Source organism: Miniopterus schreibersii, assembly GCF_964146895.1.
Source record: "Miniopterus schreibersii genome assembly, chromosome: 11".
NCBI classification, from domain to species: domain Eukaryota; kingdom Metazoa; phylum Chordata; class Mammalia; order Chiroptera; family Miniopteridae; genus Miniopterus; species Miniopterus schreibersii.
Window position 1 is genome coordinate 2,051,326 of NC_138111.1, and position 21,929 is coordinate 2,073,254.

The 21,929-nt window shown below is 54.0% G+C and overlaps 1 protein-coding gene across 11 annotated transcripts in view; it reads right to left on the minus strand.

Annotated features, from left to right (window-relative positions):
* FNBP1 (formin binding protein 1) overlaps positions 1-21,929 on the minus strand; it is a 92,039-nt gene that overhangs the window by 53,611 nt on the left and 16,499 nt on the right. For all 11 annotated transcript variants that reach the window (XR_013999859.1, XM_081151467.1, XM_081151466.1 and 8 more), the window contains one exon: positions 6,652-6,767. Coding sequence is in view for 8 of the 11 variants with exons in the window: in XM_081151467.1 (XP_081007593.1) it covers positions 6,652-6,767 (116 nt within the window). In the remaining 3 variants the exon portion in view is untranslated. The remainder of the gene's footprint in view (positions 1-6,651; positions 6,768-21,929) is intronic.

The window sequence follows — 21,929 nt, forward strand, 5'->3', positions numbered from 1 at the left end:
ACACTCTGTGTTACAATTCTTTCAAAACTTTACTTCAAAGGGTCTTCTCTTAAAAATCCTCAATTTCTTTTGAGCTTCCAGGCCTTAGCAGCCACGCAAAGGTTTACATGTAGATGAGCAGGTCCAGGTGAAACCAGCTTTCTTCGGGGCCCCATGAAGCAGGCGAACCCTAACCAGGACTGAAGCCCTGGGGGGGGCGCCCCATGAGGACCACCGGGGTCGGTGGCCGCCCGTCACTGACCAAGCTGCCGTCTACAGCATCCAAATGCTTTCTAAGGCACCGATGAATAATTCACTACAGAGGCCGGCAGAAAACGGAAAACTTCAGAGGCCTAGAAGTGAATTCCAGGCCTAAAGATATGTCTCCCGGGGACCAGCACAAAGAAAAAAACACACAGATCAGCTTCCATCTCTGCTCTCCGAGACGGGCTTGTGTGTCCGAGGTTATGTAGAAGAAACGCGCAGGCCAACGAGCCACAGGAAGCGCCCTCAGAGGTGTGGGGTCCGCCTGAAACATCCTGAGTGTTTATATACTGAGCTTGCTCTTCCGAGAGGCCCGTTAAAAGGTAAGAGAGACATACCCGACCTTCAGCAAGGAGCCTGCGTCTAACTGGGCCGATCCCGAGAACCACAGGGAGCTTTTAAAAAGGAGCCGCTGGGCCCCATTCCAGACCCTCTGAGACAGAAGGTCCAGGGCTGGGTCCAGGAATGTCTTGTTTTTCTCTCTCTTTGTTTTGTTTTGTTTTTTTAAAAGCTCCCCATAAGATTTCTGGAAAAGAGATGGCACAAGAAAATTTGATCCGAGAGCCGTACTTTCCCAGCGAGAAATGAAAATGAGCAGCCGGGAGAACTGTCAACAGCAGCAAATACATCAGTAGAGAAGCCTCTGACCCGGGAAAAGCAGATACAGCGAACGGACGGTGTCCGGAAACAAGGAGGACTCGAAGCTGCGTTGACTGGGCACAGCCCGGGGGTTATCCAGCTGCCCAGACGAAGAAAACAATTCCTCACACGTGTCCTCAAACAAACAAGTCACCCAAGAAGAACAAGGCTCGGCTGCCCCAGGCTTGGCCACCGAAACACAAAGCAGCAACCAGGTGGAGAGAAGGGGGTGCGGCCGGAGAACAGCCGGCGACACCGTCGGGACCGTGGCCCTCCTCACATGAGAAAGAGCCCGAGGCTTATGCCACCGGCTCCTGGGGGGACGCAGGCCCTGCTGTCCTGACGCTGCTGAGCGGAGAAGCTGCGACAAACTGACCAGAAACCACGCTACAGACCGAGTCGCGGATTCAATTAGCAGAGGAAGAGAAACCTGCAGATACATTTTCCCTCCTTCCCAGCAGTGAGTCCGTCGAGCCCGCTCAGAATTACAGCGTGGAGCTTAAGAAACCAGACGGAGCAACGAGGCCGCCCTACGGGTTTCTCAGAATCTTTCTGCTAAATCTTACGAGTCTGTTTAACATTAAAGTTCAGCAAACACTTTGGTTTCACCTTGATGTCTTTCCTACCGTTAAAGTAAATTTAAACAGGATACCCTGTATACACAACATGCAACATTTTATAAAACGGTTTCTGCATAGTTACCCTTTATTTCCCATGAGCTCCAATAAAATAAATTGACCAGGGCAGGGCCTGAAGGGCTCATCAAGGAGAAAGCACAAGCGGCCCACGTGTGCAAGAACATGCTCCACCTCGCCTGTGCTAAGAGAAACCGAAATTAACGCTCAGGTGGCCCAAATTTACTTATCAAACTGGCGCAGGTAAAGGAGGCTGGGGAGGGCCAAGCTAGGCCGCGCTGCCCCTCGGTGCCGACGCCTCGGCCTCTGAGAGGGGCCCCGTGGCGACGCCGCCAACCGCAGGGCGGCTGTCGGGGCTCCTCTGGGCTCGCCTGGCCAAGTGTCTTCTCCAAGGTCACTCATCGCAACACTGTTCAGAGCTGCCAACAACTGGAAGCAGTCAGCCCGCCCCCAATCCCGCACAGCGCTGGAAAGCGAGCCTGGAGCCAGCCCCAGGACGCGGGAGGCCAGGGCGCTGAGCCGGGCAAGCGGGGGAGACGACGCTTCCTCCCGCAGCAGCTCTCTGGAGGGACGCGCGAGAGGCTGGGGACAGCTCCTGTCCCTGGGAACCGGGCGAGACCCCGGACGCGGCACTGCATGTCACTCTGTACCTCCGGCGTTTCTGCATTTCTCATCTTATACATTCATTATCTGGTCATAACAAATAATGTAGTGTTTTGTGTTTTCTTGTTTTTGTTTTTTTAAAAAGAAACAGTTGCTAAGGGCAATCAATAGTAGGTGCTCCTACGCAGGGCACAGATGTTTTAAAATTCTATCAGGAATTTAACGCCAGCAGGGGTCAGCAACCTTTTTCTCTTAAAGGGCCAATCAGCGAATATTTTAGACTTGCAAACAGGTCATGCTCATGTGGTCTCCGTTACAACTATTCAACCGCCACCGATGTGCAAAAGCAGCCGTGGAGAGTACACAGGCGGTGGGTGTGGCTGTATTCCGATAAAGCTTTATTTGTGAGACCAGGCAGTAGAGGATGTGACCGTGGCTGTGTGATTTGCCGGCCACTGACCCTACAGAAACCAAAGTCCCGATCATCTTTGTCTAAAATAAACTGGCCATTTTTTCCTCTGGTGCAGAGAAAAATAAAAAATTATTTAATGACAGATGTCTCCTCAAAAGATCGTGCAGATTTATCAACATCATACTGATATTTCAGGCAACTGTTTGTTGACCGTGCTCCAATCACATTGGCCTCTGTGTTCCTTGACCACATTTCTACCTCAGGACCTTTGCACTGGCCGAACAGAGCTACTCCCAGGCCCTTGGCACCCGCCTCCCCCCAGGACCTGAGCTCCCGATGGGTCTTTCTGGCCAGTCTGGCCTGTAGGCCCGCCCCCACCCTGCTCTATTGCATGGCTGTTTTTGCCTATTTGGGGTGGAAATGCAGTCTTTAAGCAGTTTGCTTCCTTGCGTATCTGCATGCAGGCTCTTCCCTAAATGAGGAGTTGAGCTCCTTGGGCTCAGGCACTTCCTGCGTCTGGCTCGTTGGCCACCCCCCGGACCTGCTGACACACTGTCAGTTGTTCGGTTTGTGGTTAAAACCCTCACTGGCTCTCACAGGCCTCTGCAAACACATAATTCTCCTGGAGGCCCCGCGAACCACAGAGCGCACCTGAGACCTGCACTCTTTCTACAACTATTTACTGAGCACCCACCAGGGGCCCGGCGCTGTTTGCACTGTGGGGCACATTAGTGTGCACGCTCGGAGCCCTGCCTGGAGGGACTTACATCCTAGCAGGGCAGGAGCGGGAGCAATGAACAACACATACAAGAGATAGAAAGTGACGAGTGTTAGAAAGTTAATGGCACTGCAAAAAAATTGGACAGTAAGGCAGCCACCGAGCAAGTGACGTCTGAACAGACCTGAGGCAGATGGGGCCCCCGCTGGCCATTCAGCTCCTTGGGGCGGGCCTACAGGTTATCTCCACACAGAAAGGCCGATGCAGCCCCTGGGCGAGAGTGTGCCTGGTGCGCACTAGAGACAGCAAGGAGGCCAGGGTGGTCAGAGCGGACACGAGGGGAAGAGACAGGAAAAGAGGTCAGGAAGGCCGGGGGACCCGGGACCCGATCACGCAGGGCTCTGCGGGACACGCACCGTGCAGATTCTGGATCTACTGAGTAAGGGGGGGTGCTAGTGTTTTGCCCGGAGCAGCACCATGATCTGCTTCATGGAAAACAGACAGACAAGAGGGGCGTGAGGGTGGACTAAGGGGATGCAGTCAGGGGACAACAGTCCAGGCGGAGGTTCTGGGGGCCGGTGGGGCAGCGAGAACTGGTCAGATCCTGGATCAGTCTGGACGGAAAGTCACCAGGACCTCCTGGCGGCGTGGATGGGGAGGGGGCAAGCGTGAAAGAGGTGGGAGCCAAAGGGGACCGCGGGGCTTCTGCACTAAGCAGGGAAGCCGCAGCGCCCTCAGTGGGCGGGGGCAGCCGGGCCGGGGGGACTCGGCTTCTGGTGTGCAACACCGCAGGCGCCGTCCAGACGCCCAGATGGACGCAGGAGACACACCGCTGCGCGTCGCTGCCCGAGAGGGCCCGTGCCGGGGGGGAGGCAGGGGCCTCTCCTTGTCGGAGCGGCTGAGGTCGCGGATGCCGAGGACGGGACAGCGACTGGCCCATCAGCACGGGGGGCTGGGGCCCTGGAGGACCAGCGCACCAGGCGCGGAGATGAAGGCAGCGGGTACGGACACTGGGGAAAGTGGGGACGCCGGTCATCCGGGACCCACAGCAGGACTCCGTTTCGGCACGAAGGGTCCAGCCAAGGCCTCGGCATCAAAGGTCAGGAGACCTGTCCGCAGGGTCAGTGATGGCTTTGGAGGTGTTTATTTAATAACTCACAGTCTTTCTGCATCAAGTCTCCCAGCAAGTACACATTTAGATACTTCTCAGGGATGTAATGAAACAAATGTTCGCATTCAAATCTCAGGAAAACCACCTCCCCAGAGGTGAGGGCACAGCCAAGCGATACTGTTGCGAGCGGGGAAACACGACAGCGGGGCGGAGGCCGACGGGCCCTCGGGCTGCCCTAAGCCCACCTGGACCCTGCAGTCCTCTCCAGCAGCCTCCCGTTGTTACCGGGGCCCTCGGTTCCCTCGCCCAGGGCGGTGAGAAGGCGGGGAGCCGGGGAGTGGGGGTGTACATGGGGGGAATGCACCCCGTCACGGCCCAGAGGGATGCAGAGACGTGGCAGAGCCCACTGAGTGCCATCAGGTAACAAGCCTCCAAAGCAAAGGGGGAGAGCGGACTGAGGCGCCAGCAGAGCGGCGCTGCTGACAGGAAGAGACAGGGAGATCCACACGGTGAGACCTCATTTTGGCTGGAACCAGGTAACCCACCGTCCCAGGAAAGACCGCCTTTTACGACTCACGGTGCACCGTGTAAACAACCAGCTCGAAGCGGCCGTCCCGGTTCCTGCTCTCGGCTCCCGGGGCCTCAGCTCGGGCGGGGCCCTGCGCCGGGCGCCAGGAGCCCGTCTGGATTCAGCGAGCAGCGAGAGTGACCTCGCCGAGCCGCGTGTGTTGCGCTGTATTTACTCGGCGGGAGCAGAGCCTGTCATCCATGAAGGGATCCCCGGCTTAAGCGCCAGCACCAGCAGCAGCCCTGGGAGAACCCAGGCTCCTCCGAGGACGCGGGCACACCCCGCGTGCAGATCCCCGCGCTGAGAAGCAGCGCTCCCGGCCCGTCACCTAGATCTTTACCCATCTGCGCCAACCAGCTCACCCACCCGGGTCAGCGCTCGAGATCCTCCGGTGCCACTTCCAGTTCAGACTCAGTTCTGCCCAAACGTTTCAACGCTTCACATACGAGCATACGTTTCTTGGGTGATTTCACCATCAAAGGTGTAAAAGGCCCAAAGTGCCTCTCAGATGCGGCCCCCGGGGCCTCTCATACCCCTGGGGGGGGCGGGGGCATCAGCAGGAACATCCTGGAAGACTGGCTGACCCCATCTATTCCTGCTAAACAAACACGAGCCTGTGACCCCCCCAGGCCACTCCTGGGTCTGAGCTTTAGCCCCAAATAGGAAACAAGCAGCTGCCAGGTGCCGAGAGAATGGGTGGACTGTGGCACATGCGCCGAAACGCGGACACCGATGGACCGAGACCGACGCCCACTGCGTCCAGCAGCCCGAATGCGTCCCACAAACACGTTCCTCAACGATGAGGCCAAATGCGAAGGCTGCCTAACAGACGAGGACGGTCACAGGAGGTTCAAAAGCAGGCAAGGCCGGCCCGGCCGGGGCTCAGGTGGTGGGAGCGTCGGCCCGATGCGCCCAAGCTGTGGGTCGGGTCCCGGGCAGGGCACATACGAGACTCAGCCAGCGGCGCATGGGCACATGGCAACAAACTGGCTCTCCCCCCTTCCTTTCTCTCTAAAGTCAGTCAATAAAAAAGAACGGCAAGACGAAATCCCTGCGGCGAGCGGTCTGGAGAGCGTCGCCCGGGGAAGCGTGGGGGCGGGGGTCCCCGCTGTCCCCTCACCTGGGGGCGCCACGGCAGTGCGCTCAGAACTCCGCAGCCCCGCACCTGGGATTTCTGCGCTTCTCTCCGTCGGTTATACTTCAAGAAAAAGTTTCCTTAAAAAATCAAACGCTCTGGAATTCAGAAAATATTCTTTAAAAAAAAAAAAAAAAAAAGAGCCCTGGCCTGTGTTGCTCAGTGGTTAGAGCGTCGGCCTGCCCACCAAAGGGTCTCGGGTTCGAGATCCGGTCAAGGGCACATACCCAGGTTGCAGGTTCGATCCCCAGCCTCGGTCAGGCCGAGCGCAGGAGGCAACCAACCGATGCGTCTCTCTCACATCAGTGTCTCTCTCTCCCTCTCGCTCCTTCCACTCTCTCTAAAAATCAATGGAAAAATATCCTCGGGTGAGAGATAAAAATTAATTAATTAAATAAAAATGAGCCTAAAATCAATAATTTGATGTTTGTTTCCTGTTTTAAGAAAATTCCTCTTCTATATTAAAAACAACTGTTTCCACTGATACGCTATCTCCCACGAAAGGGGGAAGGAACGGCCTGCGTGCTACGAACAAAGCCGTAAACCGCCCTCTCAGCGGGAGCAGGTCGCCTCTGGCACCAGCTTACCTGAGTTGCTTTGCATAGCTGAGTTCGATCTCTGTTCTCTCCTTTACGAATTTGATGTATTTCTCGAGAATATCGATTCCCCACTGCGTGTGTTTCTCTAAGTTGTCAAACTGATCCTGTTAAAAAAAAACAAAAACAATGAAAAATGGTTTATAACCTTTCTCTGTGACTGAGAGAATTTCAGGGGCCAGTGGTCTCGACAATGACCTGCCACACAGAACGGGCCCTGACGTTCTCCGTGACTGGCTCGGGACCTTCGTGTCCGGCAGTTTTAAACCAACGTGATCAAATCAGGTTCGAAACTGCCTTGGGCCCTGATCTCTGACCCATCCACTCACGGCCTCTGTCCCTATCAGAAACACATTTTGTGGAGATAATTAATGTCCTGCTACAAAGAAAACTCTCTTCATCAGGTACCGAAAGCTGAGAGGTGAGACGCACCCCACTGTTAACTCAGCCGCACTAGCAGCACCTTAACTGTTTGTTACCTGGGTGGTCACTCAACACAGCTCATTGACATTTGGGGTCAGGATCTGGGAAGGAAAAGTTATAAAATACTGCTTTCTTCAAACAGAAAAAGAAAATAATTCACATGGACTTCATTCCAACATAGCAAGCCCATGTGCCGGGAACGGTGCTAGGAGCTGGGGAACCAAAACAAACAGAAATATAGCTCGATTTGCATTGTGCCCTGAGGTTCCTAGTCTGGAAGAATTGGGGGGGCGGGATTCCAGGAACAGCTCATGCAAAGGCAGGGAGGTGTCCCGGAGGCAGGTGACAGTGTCCTCTGGAGCACAGGTGGGGGACGGTGCAAGGGAATGAGAGGTGACAGGTGGTGAGACCAGACAAAGTCCCGGCCAACCACCCACGGCCTTGAATGCCGAGCTCAGACTCTCCAGTGGGCACGGGTGAGCCACTGACGGGCCTGCGGGGGTGGGGGGGGTGGGGTGGGGGTTGGGCTCCGCCATAGGCAGGTTCAGAGTCACCGGGAGATGGAAGTCAGGACACTGCTCCAGTTCAAACGAGAGAAAATGGGAGCAGAGGGGAGGGTTTTACTGACACTTAATATAATCGAGGCCTAGAGACCGTCTGGCTGAGGAAGCTGGAAGGGACAAAGGGAACGGAGGCCCCCAGGGTGACCTTCCTGCTCCTGCTTCCTGGGAGGACACAGTGGAGGGGAAGCAGAGGGGGCCACACGGGAGCCAGGGCGCAGCACAGCGGGGACGGGGCTGGAGACACAGGTCTGCTCGGAGCCCAGGGAGGGAGGTCGTAGGCTGATGGGTGTGAGCGGCCGCCAAGGCTGAGGAAGCCGAGTTGGCCGGAGCTCGGCTCTGCGCGGGGGGCGGGGGGGCCCAGGCCCCTGAGAGGGCTGTGAAAATGAGGAGCGTGGGGAGAAGGGACGGCCACGCGGCCAGGCTGGAAAGTTCGCAACCTCCGAGGCGTAACGGCTCGGGGGAGGGGGGCTCTGGGACTTCCCAGAGAGAGGCCACGGAGCATCATCGCAGGGTGCCAGTCATTTGCCTACCAGGCGCAGAAGCCGCCCCGCCTACTTTCACCGAATCAGTCGTGGGGATCAGTCACCGGGGAAGCGCCCAATCCCATATAAAGGTGCCAAGCTACAGTCTGACCCGGTCGCAGGCGCCTGCGATCTGACCGCGGACACTCAGCATCCTCTGCGGGCTTGATTTTAAACCCAGCACCTCCCCATGTCGCACGCGTCCCGGGGCCTCGGTTCCGTGTTCCATCCAGGGCAGTGACAACCGTGAGACCAGCACACGAGCCCTACGCCCGGCGCGGGCGGGCGGCAGAGGGACAGGCGCGCTCAGGCGTGAGAAACCCTCCTCGGGAGACGAGCGGTGCCCTCAGCCTCCCTCCCATCCGGGCCCACAGGGCAGTTCGAGAAACATCGACTTATTAGGGTTTTATTTTACTAGAATGTTTTTCTAATTAAGAACAATCACTGCGAAATGTCTTTGTACCTGATCACTTCCTAATACTCTCGTAAAGACAAGGGGCCGGTATTTCAGGTGTTCAGACAGCCTTGCTCCTGAGAACTCCACAAACTCCTCGACTCCCCCCAGAGCCGCTGCTGGGGGGCTTCGATTTATGTTATTGCAGAGACAGTGTAAACACAAGGCTGTGGGTCTCTTTAAACTACTTGAGAGAGAAAATATACAAACAATTCGAGCACAGCAGTCCCCCTTCCTCTGCAGTTTCCTTCCCCACGGTTTCAGTTCTTCTCGGCCAAGCGCCGTCTGAAAACGGGAAAATCCCACCTCGACGGGTCTCATCGCGCAGGCCCGGTGTCGCCTCGCGTCATCCCAACAAGGGGGAGGACGGGACCGCCAGGTGTTTTGCGAGGGAGAGAGGGATCACGTTCGCACAGCTTTCATTGCAACTCACTGTTAATAACTGTTCTACTTTATTGCTAGTTCTTGCTAATGTCCTACTCCGCCTAAGTTGTAAATTAAACTTTTCGGTCGGCGCGTGTGCCCAGGAGGCAAGAGTGCAGGCAGGGTTCGGGGCTGTCCCGGGTCAGGCAGCCCGGGGGCCCTGGGCCGGAGCCCCCTCTGCCCTTCGACTTTGCTCTCGCCTTGTCAACAGTCTCTTTATTTTCCCCCTATTCCATTAGTTTGCGACTCTTTCTAGCCTCGCGTATACAATGTAAAGCAACAGCTTTTGATACTGAAACCCTTTTTAAAAAAAAACACAAATCGACATCTGAATTGAGTTCACCTTAAACATGACTGGCCTCAGCCTGGCCGGCGAGGCTCCGTGGTCACACGAGGGGCCCAGGGCTTGATCCCCGGTCAAGGGCATGTACCTGGGCTGCGGGTTCGATCCCCGGCCCCGGCTGGGGCGAGTGCGGGAGGCAACCAATCGAAGAGTCTCTCTCACATGGGTGTTTCTCTCTTACTCCCTCCCTGTCTCTCTCTCTCTAAAGATCACTGGGGAAAAAAAACATCCTTCCGTGAGAATCAGGAAAAGAGAGAGAAAAGAAACAATTACAGTATTAATTATAGAAAGGGCACCGCAGTGCTTAAGAAACATGTTACAAAGACTGAAAACATTAACCTAAATAAATAAATAAGTAAATAAAAGCTCACTTAGAAAAAAGTCAGCGTGGCCACCTACACCTGCGACGCGCTTTTGGTAAGTTATCGGTGCCCAAGCCCGTTCTGCAGCTGGGACGGGCCCCTGACGGGACGGGCCCGGGTGGGACGGGAGAGCTTCACAGCCGACCGCCCGCGGCACCGACGCGCGGGGCCGGCTCGCGGGGGGCCTGGGTCTCCTTACGCCGTGAGCACCCCCGGGGACACCCCGCTCCCTGCTGTGGTCACGCGGGCACCCACAGCACGAGCTTTTTAGACAGAAGCTAAAAGGAAATTCAAAACAGATGAGAAACCAATCAACCCACTTACATTCTTGACTAAAATGTGGAAAACTTTATGGAAAAAAAATTCCGAATCTTAAGAAAACAGCCTCTGCCGTTTGGGATGGTGCCATTATCCAAAGCGCAGTCCATCCCGGGTGCGTCACATGACAGTGGACCCGAGGACCCCTCTGCCCCCTTAAAAGTCATTCAGGACCCCAACGAGCTTTGGTTCATGCGGGTGGCAGCTATCAGTATTTATCAGAAATTAAAGAGAATGTGATTTTAAAAATATTTATTAATTCATTTAAAAAGACAGTAAATCTGCCCAGCCGGTTGGCGTGGCTCAGTGGCTGGGCGTGGACGCATGAACCTGGAGGTCAGGGTTCGATTCCCGGTCAGGGCACAGGCCCGGGCTGCGGGCCTGCGGGAGGCAGCCGATCGATGACTCTCTCATTGTTTCTCTCTCTCCCTCCCCCTTCCTCTTTGAAATCAATGAAAACATATTTTTAAAAATATAATAAGTCCATTACATGTTAATGTAAATAACATGCAGGTATTTTTACTTTTAAGTACTTTCCACAACAAACAAACACAACACAGAGCGAGGAGAGCGGCGCTGACTCACGCTCTTGCGAATCTCTCGCGCGTCTGGCCTAACAGAAGACGCCTGGATGCCCACGACCCTCCTGTGTCGCGTCTGCGGTGATTCCTTACTCTGGCCGAAGTGCGTGAAACAATCTGACCTCACACAGGTGTGCGGCTAGGAGGCGGGGGAGTTCCAGCAGCCCCGCCAGGTAACAGTGGACACTCTCACTTGATGCTACATCCAGACTCGACCAGCAGTGGTTTCTGAGAGGCCACTTGCCGTGTGAAATCTGAAACCCTAGCAATGAATTTTTCATACTTGGTGACAATAAAATGCACTGGTCTACCTCGCGCCTCCGGCGGCTCTTGCACCTGGGTGTGGACGGTAGGACGCACGCGCTGGCCACGTAGGAAACATTATTCCACCAATAGATGCAGATCGCCCGGGTCGACGCGCCCCGCCCTAAAATATTTAAAAACCGCACTGGTTTGTCTCTCAGCTGCTCTGATGAGTCGTGAGCTCCCTGGAAGCTATCCAGCTCGCACTGGCAAATACAGATTCTCCAAAACTCCAGTTTTCACGTATAAGCTAGAATGCGATGGTTGGCAACAAATGTTGTCGGTTGTTTCCTTGAAGTGACAGGCGCTTCATTCAGTTTTGAGGAAATGCCTGCCAAATCCTCCGGGGTTTGTCTGTCGGCCTTTCTTTGAAGTACAGATGGCGCCCCGTGAACCACGGGCTAGTTCGGCTCAGGGCACACACCCTGAAGCTTTAGGATACTTCGCGTCTTGGCACACATGCCAGTAAAAAGACGCATGTTCAAGGGTTAAAACTAATACAGAACGTGCCCAGCCGGTGCGGCTCTGTGGTTGAGCATCGACCATGAACCAAGAGGTCACTGGTTGGAGTCCCCGTCAGGACACAGGCCCGGGTTTCCGGCTCCACCCCCAGTGGGCGACATGCAGGAGGCAGCCAATCAATGTTTCTCTCTCTCTCTCACCAATAAAAACATATTTAAATAGATAAATAAATGAACACAAAACAATACTGAATGTCAACTATAATTGAGAAATAAAAAAATAATATTAATTTTTCTTTAGCCTGAAAAATGGAAAATAAAGTTGAATCACTACCCCCCAAAAAAGAGTTGAGGTTTAATAAAAGGAATCACCTCTACTGTTTTATCAAGGTCTCTTTTTAATAAAACTGATTTTTTTTTTTAACAGCGAATGATGAACACAGTAGGGACCGCCGTTTGGAGCCAGTGCCTGCGTCGTGCCCGGGTGCCAGCGGCCTGGCCCACCGTGGCTCCTGCAGCCTCAGCTGCAAATGTCCACGCAGCGCACCAGACAATGTCAGCGCGAAACAGCCTGGACCGTGCGGAGTCCTGGAGGGGCTGAGGAAGCTGCGGGACGAAGGAGGAGAGGGCAGTGCTATCAGCCAAGCGCAGCCGCTGGGCCTCGCGGTTGTCTCCACGCGGGGTTTGTGCTCTGGGCCGTGATCAGGCTCCTGTGCGCGCTGGAGCTGGAACCTGTGTGCGCAGGGGCCAGGCATCGCTCAGGCCAGTGCGTCTTCGTCGGAGTCCCCAGAGAGCCATGTCGCCCCGACAAACCAACCCTGCCCTGGGCGGTCGGCCCCTGCGTCCCTCCGGCTGGCACAGAATGGCTGTTCTTGGCTAATCAGCAAGTCCTCTGACCCCCGATTTTTGAACTCAGATTATGCAGGAGAGGTGACGCAGGAGCTACACTCAGAGAGGCCCGTGGGCGACTGGGAGGCGAGGAGCCCCAAGTCAGCCACGAGCCGCATTTCCCCCAAATATAGGTCAACTTTGAACACGGCGCTTCCTGCAGTGAAGTGTGTTGAGCCGCCACTAATTCAAGATCCCGGGCACAAGCCGATCTAGTCAGAAACTGAGATGCTGAAGCTCCCTGTGTGTAAAGGGCTCGGGTGCGGAGAAAGGTGCCGCTCAGCTGCACCCCAAGGCCCTGCCTCCGCGGGTGCCCCCCGGGAAGGCGCCCCCCGCCCGAGGCAGGTCCTCTTCCAGCCGCGCTGCCTGGACCGCGGTCCCAGGACGCTCTTGGCTCTGGATAAGCCACTCCTGAGGACTTGGGCTCTGTGAGCAGCAGACCTTAAATGGCTCTATTTAAAACGCATCCCCGGGGACGGTGTTCCTGGTCCTGGCTTCCTCTTACCTTTGAGGCAGACGTGGCAGGAGGTATAGATTTTCCCAGAGCAAACGTAACAACAGCTCCATTTAAAATGGTTTTTAAAAAAATCGATTTGGGTCTGAATATTAAAGTGGGTGTATAGACAGAAACCCAAAAATAAAAAGTTTTATAAAACTTGAGAAACAGAACCATGTCATCACCAGCGCCCCCTGAAACCCCAGTTCTCACGTTTTTAACGAAGACCTCGATTAATGCCAGCGGACGAGTTGAGGACGTTTCTCATACGCCGAATTAAAAGCAGAAATGCCCACGTACGTATTTTTTGACATAAAAGTGTCAAACCTCGAAGTGTTGACAAGCCATTACCCAAAGTGACTTCGTTGTTTGCCGGGGAAAGAACGGGTAAATGCAAGGGGAGGAATCCGAGGTTTGTTTCCAGGAGCCCAGGCCCCCTGTTCCGGGCACAAGCGGAGGCAGGTTCCGTGAGCCAGGTAGCATCTGCGGTGTGGCCCGGGGCCTGTGAGTGAGGGTGGTGCTCCCGGGACCAAGTGCCAACTAGGCCGGAGCCCGGGACATCCCCGGCAACACGGGCGCTGCCCCATCCCGGCGTCACGGTTGGACAGCCACGCAAGCCAGTGGAGTTTAACTAGAAACACACGCAAAAGGGCCCTGGGCCTCAGAATCTCTCTCAAGCACGAGCCTGCCGACAACGACGTAAAAACAGGTACAGGCCCGGCCGGGCAGCTCAGCGGGTCAGAGCGCCGTCCTGATACGCACGCCGAGGGCGTGGGTTCGATTCCGGTCAGGGCACACACAGGAAGCTCCCGATGCTGCATAAATAACTGGAACAACAGATCGATGCTCCTCTCTCTACACTTCAACACGATCCCGGAATCCCCCAGCCTCGAGACTCCTCGAAATGTGAGACACTGTGTGTCTGGTCAACTGAGCCACTTTTCTTTGGGTCTCTTGTCGCTTTCGGTCTAACCCATATGCCCGTCTCCTTCCGCTAAGTGGCAATAATTGAGCCAGGCTCTGTGCCAGGCCCTGGAGTCAGCAGAGCAGCAGAGTTTCCACGGAGGGTAAAGTACAAGCCAGTGGGGGCACCGAGCTCCAACCTCGCCCTGAACCAGGGGCAGCCTGGGAGGGGAGACCATTCCAGGCAGGGCCGGGGAGATCACGGCAAGGGGAGGGAATGACAGCAGCCCCGCGAGCCCGGGGCTGGGGATAGAGGGAAAGGGAGTGTGGTGGGGAGACAGGCAGGGCCTGTCCTCAGGGCCTCCAAGACCACGGCCAGGATCTCCCAAGACCACGGCCAGGATCTCCCAAGACCACGGCCAGGATCTCCCAAGACCACGGCCAGGATCTCCCAAGTCCACGGCCAGGATCTCCCAAGACCACGGCCAGGATCTCCCAAGTCCACGGCCAGGATCTCCCAAGACCACGGCCAGGATCTCCCAAGTCCACGGCCAGGATCTCCCAAGACCACGGCCAGGATCTCCCAAGACCACGGCCAGGATCTCCCAAGACCACGGCCAGGATCTCCCAAGTCCACGGCCAGGATCTCCCAAGACCACGGCCAGGATCTCCCAAGACCACGGCCAGGATCTCCCAAGTCCACGGCCAGGATTTCCCAAGACCGGGGATTTCAGAACTGAGGGCGAGCGTTTGCCAACTGATCCCATCCCTCCTTCTCTCTCAGACCCCTCTGTGGCTAACAGCCCGTGTTTTTAAAATTATTTATTTAATGAGGTTCAGCGCAGTGCCAATGAAAACCCCAACAGGCGTTTTTTTTGGAGACCATAAATCCAAGGTTTAGATGGAGGTACAAAGGTCAAGCAGGAGCCAAAACACGCTTGCAGCCCTGGCCAGTGTGGCTCCGTGGTTAGAGTGTTGGCCTGCGCACCGAAGGGTCTCAGGGTTCGATTCGCAGTCAAGGGCACGTAGCTCGGTTGTGGGTTCGCGCCCCACCGCCCAGTCAGGGTATGTGCAGGAGGCAACCAGCCGGAGTGTCTCTCTCACATGGATGTTTCTCTCTCCCCCCTCCCGCTCTCTGAGAAAGCGATGGAAAGAATATCCTCAGGTGAGTGTTAACAGGACAAGACACCAAAGCCCTCCGGCAGAGCCAGGGAGGGTGCCTGTCACGCCAGTTACCGACTTCACTGTAAAGTTCATTAAGAGGCTGCACCGTATTAGCCACGGACAGAAAAACAGGGGCATGCAAAGGGCAGAGGGGCCAGGGAGCGGGCCCCACATAAAAGAAGACTCTGGGTATGGAAAGAGGTGGCAAAGAGCTGCCCTGGGAAGGCAGAGACTCCAACGGCCAAGCACCTGGGTCTGGAGCTGGACGAACGGGCCCTTTGAACTCTGGCTCTGTGACATACCAGCCCCGTCGCGGGGAGCAAGTCACCCAACCTCCCTGCCCTTCCGTTTCTTATCTCAAATGGGGACGCAGCAGGATCTTGTAGGAATCAGACGGGTTATGTCCTGCTTAGAACACTGCGTCGCCCAGCCCGCGGCCCCCTCCCCTCTGTACCAACACATTTCCATGCACGCGATCCTAGTAGACCATAATTAATATTTAGTAGTTTATATTTGGGTTGATGGGAAAACCTTCAGCAAAAGAGAAACTTAAGGTCACTTGAGCCTCTGCCAACTGGGGATCAAAAATGCAGAAGCCAATAGAAAAGTCTATTACATCAAGTATCGAACGACTACTTCTTCTCGATTGATGTACTTCCTGTTGGTTCCCATAAAAATATAAAATGCTCTTCAGAGAATGGACATCATTAATACTCGAGTATGAACTGGTTATTGATTGCAAAAAAGACTTTACACTTGGGAGAGGGGGAAAAAAAACTTAAAAAAATCCAGGACTACTATGGTCTAAAAGCTAAGAGTTTTTTTCACGTATCGCGACAGGACTATAACAGATAACTTCCCTCAAACGAAATGTTTATGAAGGTTAAGAGAACACAAACATCACATTAAGCAACATCCGTGGTGCTCCTGCTCTAAAAGCCAAAATCACATCCACCCGTTCACTCATCCATCAGTACTGTACCTACTGTGTCTCAGACGTGGTTCTAGAAACTGGGGACTTAGCAGCAAACAGAAGGTGGAATGTTACTCGGCCGCGAGAAAGAGGGAAATCTTGCCATTTGTGACGACACGGTTGGGCCTCGAGGGCGTTATGCTAAGTGAGATGGGTCAGCCACTGGAGTCAGCTTGACTGTAAACCCCTCCGTTTTCCCAGCTAGAGGATGACCAAGCTCTGGGGAATCTAATGCGCGGCGCAGTGGTTACAAATGATAACACTGTGTCAGACTCTTGAAAGTGGCCAAGAGAGACCTTAATGTTCCCGCCACAGGACGGAAATGGGAAGCATGGGACCGGACCGGGGTGCCGGCACCGTGGTAACCCTTTCTCCATGCACGAGTGCCGGCACCGTGGTAACCCTTTCTCCATGCACGAGTGTATCGAGATCGACACACTGGACACCTTAAACTGACACAATGTTACACGTCAAAATGTTACATGTCAATTATATCTCAAAGCTGAGGGGGAAAGGATACAATGTCGCTAAATGGCACTAGGAGAATTTCTACAAACTCTGAAAATTCCGTCGCTGAAAACCTGAAGTGGGGATTTTATTTCAAGCAAGTAAGAATCGTCTTTTTCACCCAAGGATATGTTTTTATTGAGTTTCAGAGAGAGGGGAAGGGAGAGAAAGACAGAGAGAGAGAGAGAGAAACACTGATGTGAGAAACATCGATCGGTTGCCCCGACGGGAAATCGAACCCAAAACCTTTCAGGGCACAGACAACGCTCCAACCAACCAGGCCACCTGGACAGTGCGAGAATCATCTTTTACAAAATAATACATAAAAAAAAAAAAAAAGACAATTCAATTGTTCTGTTGTCCCCCAGACAACAGCCGGCGTGAGCCAGCCAGATTGATTTTTTGGATGAAACTGACAACCAGATTGCACCGGCTTCATAAAAAGTCTTTGTGGGGTCAGTGATTCCGGATGAAAGTACACCCATGGGAGCGACTTAAGAAAATATTTTCAAAACATCCATTTTGTCCTTGGCCCCGATGTTTACAAAAACCAATGAGTACCGCTCCGAAGCGGGTCCTGGCGACCGCCCCACCGGGCCCAGGTCTGCCGCGCACGCAGATCCCGCGACAGGCGCCGGGCGGAGGCAACACCGGCTGCGTTCGCTCTGCCGGGGTTTGGGAGGCACGGCCGCCCCGGGCGAAAGGCAGGTCTGTCCAGCGATCAAACGCACAACGCTGATTTTATCTCTATAAACACTGGCCATCTTCACGGCCCGAGACCGAAAACAAACCAAGAGCCTGCAGACCTCGGGAGCTCCCTCGACCGCTGTCCTGGTGATGTGCCTCGTGGGAGGCTGGGCTGTGTTTTTAATCACATTTCTCAGGGAGGACGTCACGAGGGAAGCCGAGGGACGTTCCCGGCGGCTGCCAAAACCCCCGCGGATACGAACGGCGTCAACAGCAGCGACTCTGCCTCGGAGACGGTGACATACGTTCGTCTCTGCATCAGAACACACACGAGCGCGGAGACGTCACCGCACACCTGTCGGGCGGCCACCACCCACAGATGGAACGAGGGCTGGCGAGGACGTGCGACCCCTCGACGTGCTCTCTCACATGCGTTCCTCTCTCTCTCTCTCCCTTCCACTCTCTCAGAAAAGCAATGGGAAAAATACCCTCGGGGGAAGAGACAAACAACAAACAAGACTACAGCTCCCGTAGCACGTAGGCGACCTCGCAGCCGCAGGAACCACTTGGAGCGCAGCAGCGCCCGCAGCGGCCTGCAGGAGCAGGGGCTCCACGCTGCGCGGGCGGCGGGCAGGCCAGTCCGCTCCACACTCCCCGCCAAGGAGACTAATGAAAATCTATTCAATTTGCCTGGCCGGTTTGCTCAGCGGTTAGAGCGTCGGCCCGCAGACTGAAGGGTCCCGGGTTCGATTCCGGCCAAGGGCATGTACCTCGGTTGCAGGCCCGATCCCCGGTCGGGGCGTGTGCGGGAGGTGACCCATCGATGTGTGTCTCTCTTTCCCTTCCACTCTCTCAAAAGCAATGGAAAAAATATCCTTGGGTGAGGATTTTTTAAAAAAAATCTATTCAACTTAATAAAATAATAAAATTTATTTTTCAGTTAAAAAAAATCTATTCAATAGACACACAGAGATGCTCACCTCTGTCAAAATACAACAACAAAGACTTCTGCAAAACAATGACTAACCGCTGGCTCTTATTTCAAAGTCCTCCTGACAGAAGATAACATAAAACTGGCCATTCAGAGCAGATGGGCTTGGAGGTGATGAAAAATTATTACAGCCATTTCTAGAACCTCACACCTATTAAAGTTAGGGCGGCCGTCCGGCCCGTCACCGGCCGCACCCAGCGCAGCGCCTGGCACAAGACCTGTTGGTGGAAGTGAGTTACGGCCGGGGGGAAAATGGATGGGTTTATAGTCAAGCTAACTATAGTGGCTTTAAAAAAAGAGCCAAATGGTTACTTTCAGTCGCACGCTGTAATTACAGTAAAAGGTGTGCGAGAGTCAGCCCCAGCCGCTCACTGCGAACACGTCTCTTCCAGCTCGGCCCCGCCTCCCACAGGGCCGGAGAAAACCACCACGGCCGGCCTGACGGGAGGCCGCCGGGTGCCGGCCTTAGCAGGTAGGGTCTCAACTGATTTGGTGGGAAATTCATTTGCGGAGACAGCAGCTCCCAGTTAATTCCCCCAGTTTGGTTCAACGCCGTGGGTGTATTTTTAACTAGCACCTAATAGGCCCTTATAACCTGTGTTGCAACGATAACGCCCAGACAGTCATCCAGGAGACTTCAAACACCGCACGGCACCCTTTAATTACCCGGAGAGGCGCACAGGACCCTTCTGAAGGGCTCCAGACCCACCGTTTTATACAGTATTTACTGTGGCTTTTAAATTCCCAAAGACCAGGGCGCTTCCCAGATTAGCTCTGTGACACCTCGGAGGTAACTAAGGTGCCCAGTGCCAGTCTGCTTAGTTGTGTGTGTTTTTAATTGAGGTGAAATTCACACAACTTAAAATGAACCGTCTCACAGAGAACCATCCAGTGGCATCGAGAACCACCTCCCTCTAGCTCCACACCTTCATCGCCCTAAAGTAAAAACCCATCAGGCGGCTGAATGTTTCTGTCCGGAAAGGTAGCCTCCGCCTGCCGGCAGGTTTGTTGGGAACAACGTGATTTACCTGCCTTTTGGAACCGCCAGGGTGAGAAAATTAATGAAACAACAAGCCTTTCAGGTTTCTCAGCCCAAAAGGTTTTGTTCAGCAAAACAGCCCTGGTTTTCTCTGTTCTTCTTTGTGTGCCTGTGGAGCCACACCCGAGACGTTCAGTCCGTGGACACGACCTGATGGCTTCAATTGAGAAGGCGCCTCGCGGCTCTGCTTGTCCCCGCTTGGCGAAGTGCTGAACCCTCTGCAGACCGACTGTCAACCTCACCAGCGTCTCTGGGCCCCAGCGTGGGAACCGCGCCTAAGACGTCTCCGCAGCTCCGGCCTGGGAAGAAGCTGCGCTACAACAATGGGCGCTGCAGGGGTCTCTGTTCACCAGGGACCAGGGCTCCCGGGACAAGCACTGGGTGTCCGCTGACCCTGGAGCTCAGGTTACCCTGGACGCCTGAGGTGAAGGGAGTCGAGGTCAAGCAGTTTCGTTTACACCCGATTCAGGGACCACTTCTGCATCACCCCAAAAAGTAAGGGCTCACTCAGTTCCTTTCCAGTGTGGAATTCAAGGCGTGGACAAGGTGTCATCACGACCAGCCACAAGCGAAGATCAGTGACAACGGCCAACGCTCGCCGAGCCTACTGTGCCCGACGCTCACTGCTCTAAGTACTCATTAGCTCCTTTAATCATCTCGATAATCCCATAAAGTGGGCACTATTATAATCCCCATTTTACAGATGAAGGAACTGAGGTGAGACTTGCCCGGAATTACTCAGCTAGTGAGTACGAGGCTATGAACCGAGCAGTCTGGCTCCTGACCACCCCTACTCCTGAACAACACACACGCCGACTAAATCGCAGAAATAGTCTAAAATAAGGGAGTTTCCAAACGAGCAGCCACGGGAGGCTATCTAGTGTGGGCGCTTCGCTCGGAGAGCGAGGACCCCGAGGGAGCGAGCGGCGGGGACGGCGGGCTGGGGCCACGTGCTGGGGCCGGGCAGACTCTGCCTCCAGAATGGGGGGGGGGGGGCGCTTCATGACGAAAGCTGGGGGGAACTTTGCATTTTACTTGGCGTTTCTCACACAACTCTTCTGAAGCGGATCTGAATGGCTTACCTTTCAAAGACCAGGCGATGAACTTTAGGGGGGGGCAGGGAAACAACAATTGGCAAAAACATGGTGGGTCGATGGTTATGACGATCCTGTAAAAACTCTTGAGATTTTCATAAAGAATGACACAGAATCACCCAAGTCAAGGTGTAAAATCTTGAGGCAGGAACCTCAGCAAAGACTTGGTTTGAGGAGCACCTATTTCCCCACAAGTCTTCGCGTCGGAGCTTCTCGGTTTCCTGCCCTGTTGTCTTCAGAGAAAGTAAGTAGAGAAAACTTCTTGAATGTTCCTCAATGTTCCAATGTCGCATTCTACGGTGTTTCTTCAAAGACAAAGTGACCGTATTTTATTTTTAGACGAGACTCAAAGGATGCATCGTAGGCCTGTTCTCTAAATAAATGGACAACTGGTCTCTGCTCCTCCGTGACTGGGGCCCCAGCTGGGAAGCCTTGGAGGCCGAGGGGACTCGACTGTTGGGAGCGAGAATCGTCTAGAAGCCTCTCACTCACATGGCTGCGGCTGGCTGGCTGTTAGACGAGACCTCGATCGGGCTGGAACCTCTCCAGCCGGCTGCTGCGTTCGGCTCCCGATGTGGGCTGGTTGGGCTTCCTAACAGTATGGCGCTGGGTGCTAAGCGCAAGCATCCCAGAAGAGTAAGGCGTGTTTACAATCCTGCCTCGAGAGTCATACAGGGTCACTTTTACCGTATTCTATCAGCGGAGGAAGTACAAAGAGCTGCCGAGGTTCGAGGGGAAGGGACACGAGCCCCCTTCCCACCCCTCCGTGGGAGGAGTCTCGGGTCGTACAGAAAGAGCACGTGGAATGGGAGAAATTGTTGAGGCATTTTTGCAAAATAGAATCTGCCGCACACGTGAGATTTCCCCCTGATCTGATTTATTGGGTGACCCAGGGTTACCAATTTTAAGGAGTCTCTGAGAAATACAAAGAGAAAGATTGATATCAGCTACAACGCAGATCTCAGCCAACAAGGTGTGAAATGAACGACTCTGAACATTCTCTGTCCATCGCCAAGCGTCAGAGCAAGCACGCAGGCCGCTTTCAAAGGAGTAGAGTGGAAACTATTAGGCCGTCTGCAAGAACCTATTAAAATAATGCAGGTATGACACTAATTTCTGATTACTAACAAAAACCAAATGCGCATCGGTGGCCCATTTATTTTTAATTGTTTCCATTTATGAATTGGTACATTAGTTTTACCTCTACGCATATCAAAGCTTCAAGATCTGTTTATTATGCTCTTAGCACAATTTACAAAACCAGTCAACTCTTAATAGTCTGCACCCCTCCCAACCTGAGTGTCACGTAATGATTCTCGGCAAGATAAACAGCTCAGCAAACAGAGAGCCCAGCCACTGTCCAAAAGGGCAACCCAGCCCGAAAGCGTTGCTACTGACGGGGTTTTAAAGTTAAACGAGGGTACCCGGAGGGATATCACTGGGCCAAGAGCTCAGCGTTTTGCCATCTTAATTCTTGCTTTACTGATGACCCAAACTTACATTGGGCAATCAGACCCAGACAGACCCAGACAGCCTGGACCTGTTCCCGGAGCTCCAGCTGCATACATTAGACCATCTACTAGCCCAGCGAGTCGCAACCTTTCCACCTCATGGCACATAAACTAATTACTAAAATTCTGCAGCACACCAAAAAGTATACTTTTTGCAGATCTTACCAAAAAAAAAAAAGTATAATTTTGATTGATTTACAAAAAAAATAATAGTAATTACCTACCCTTTTTGCTCCAAAGTGACTTTATAAAAAAATCAGGATT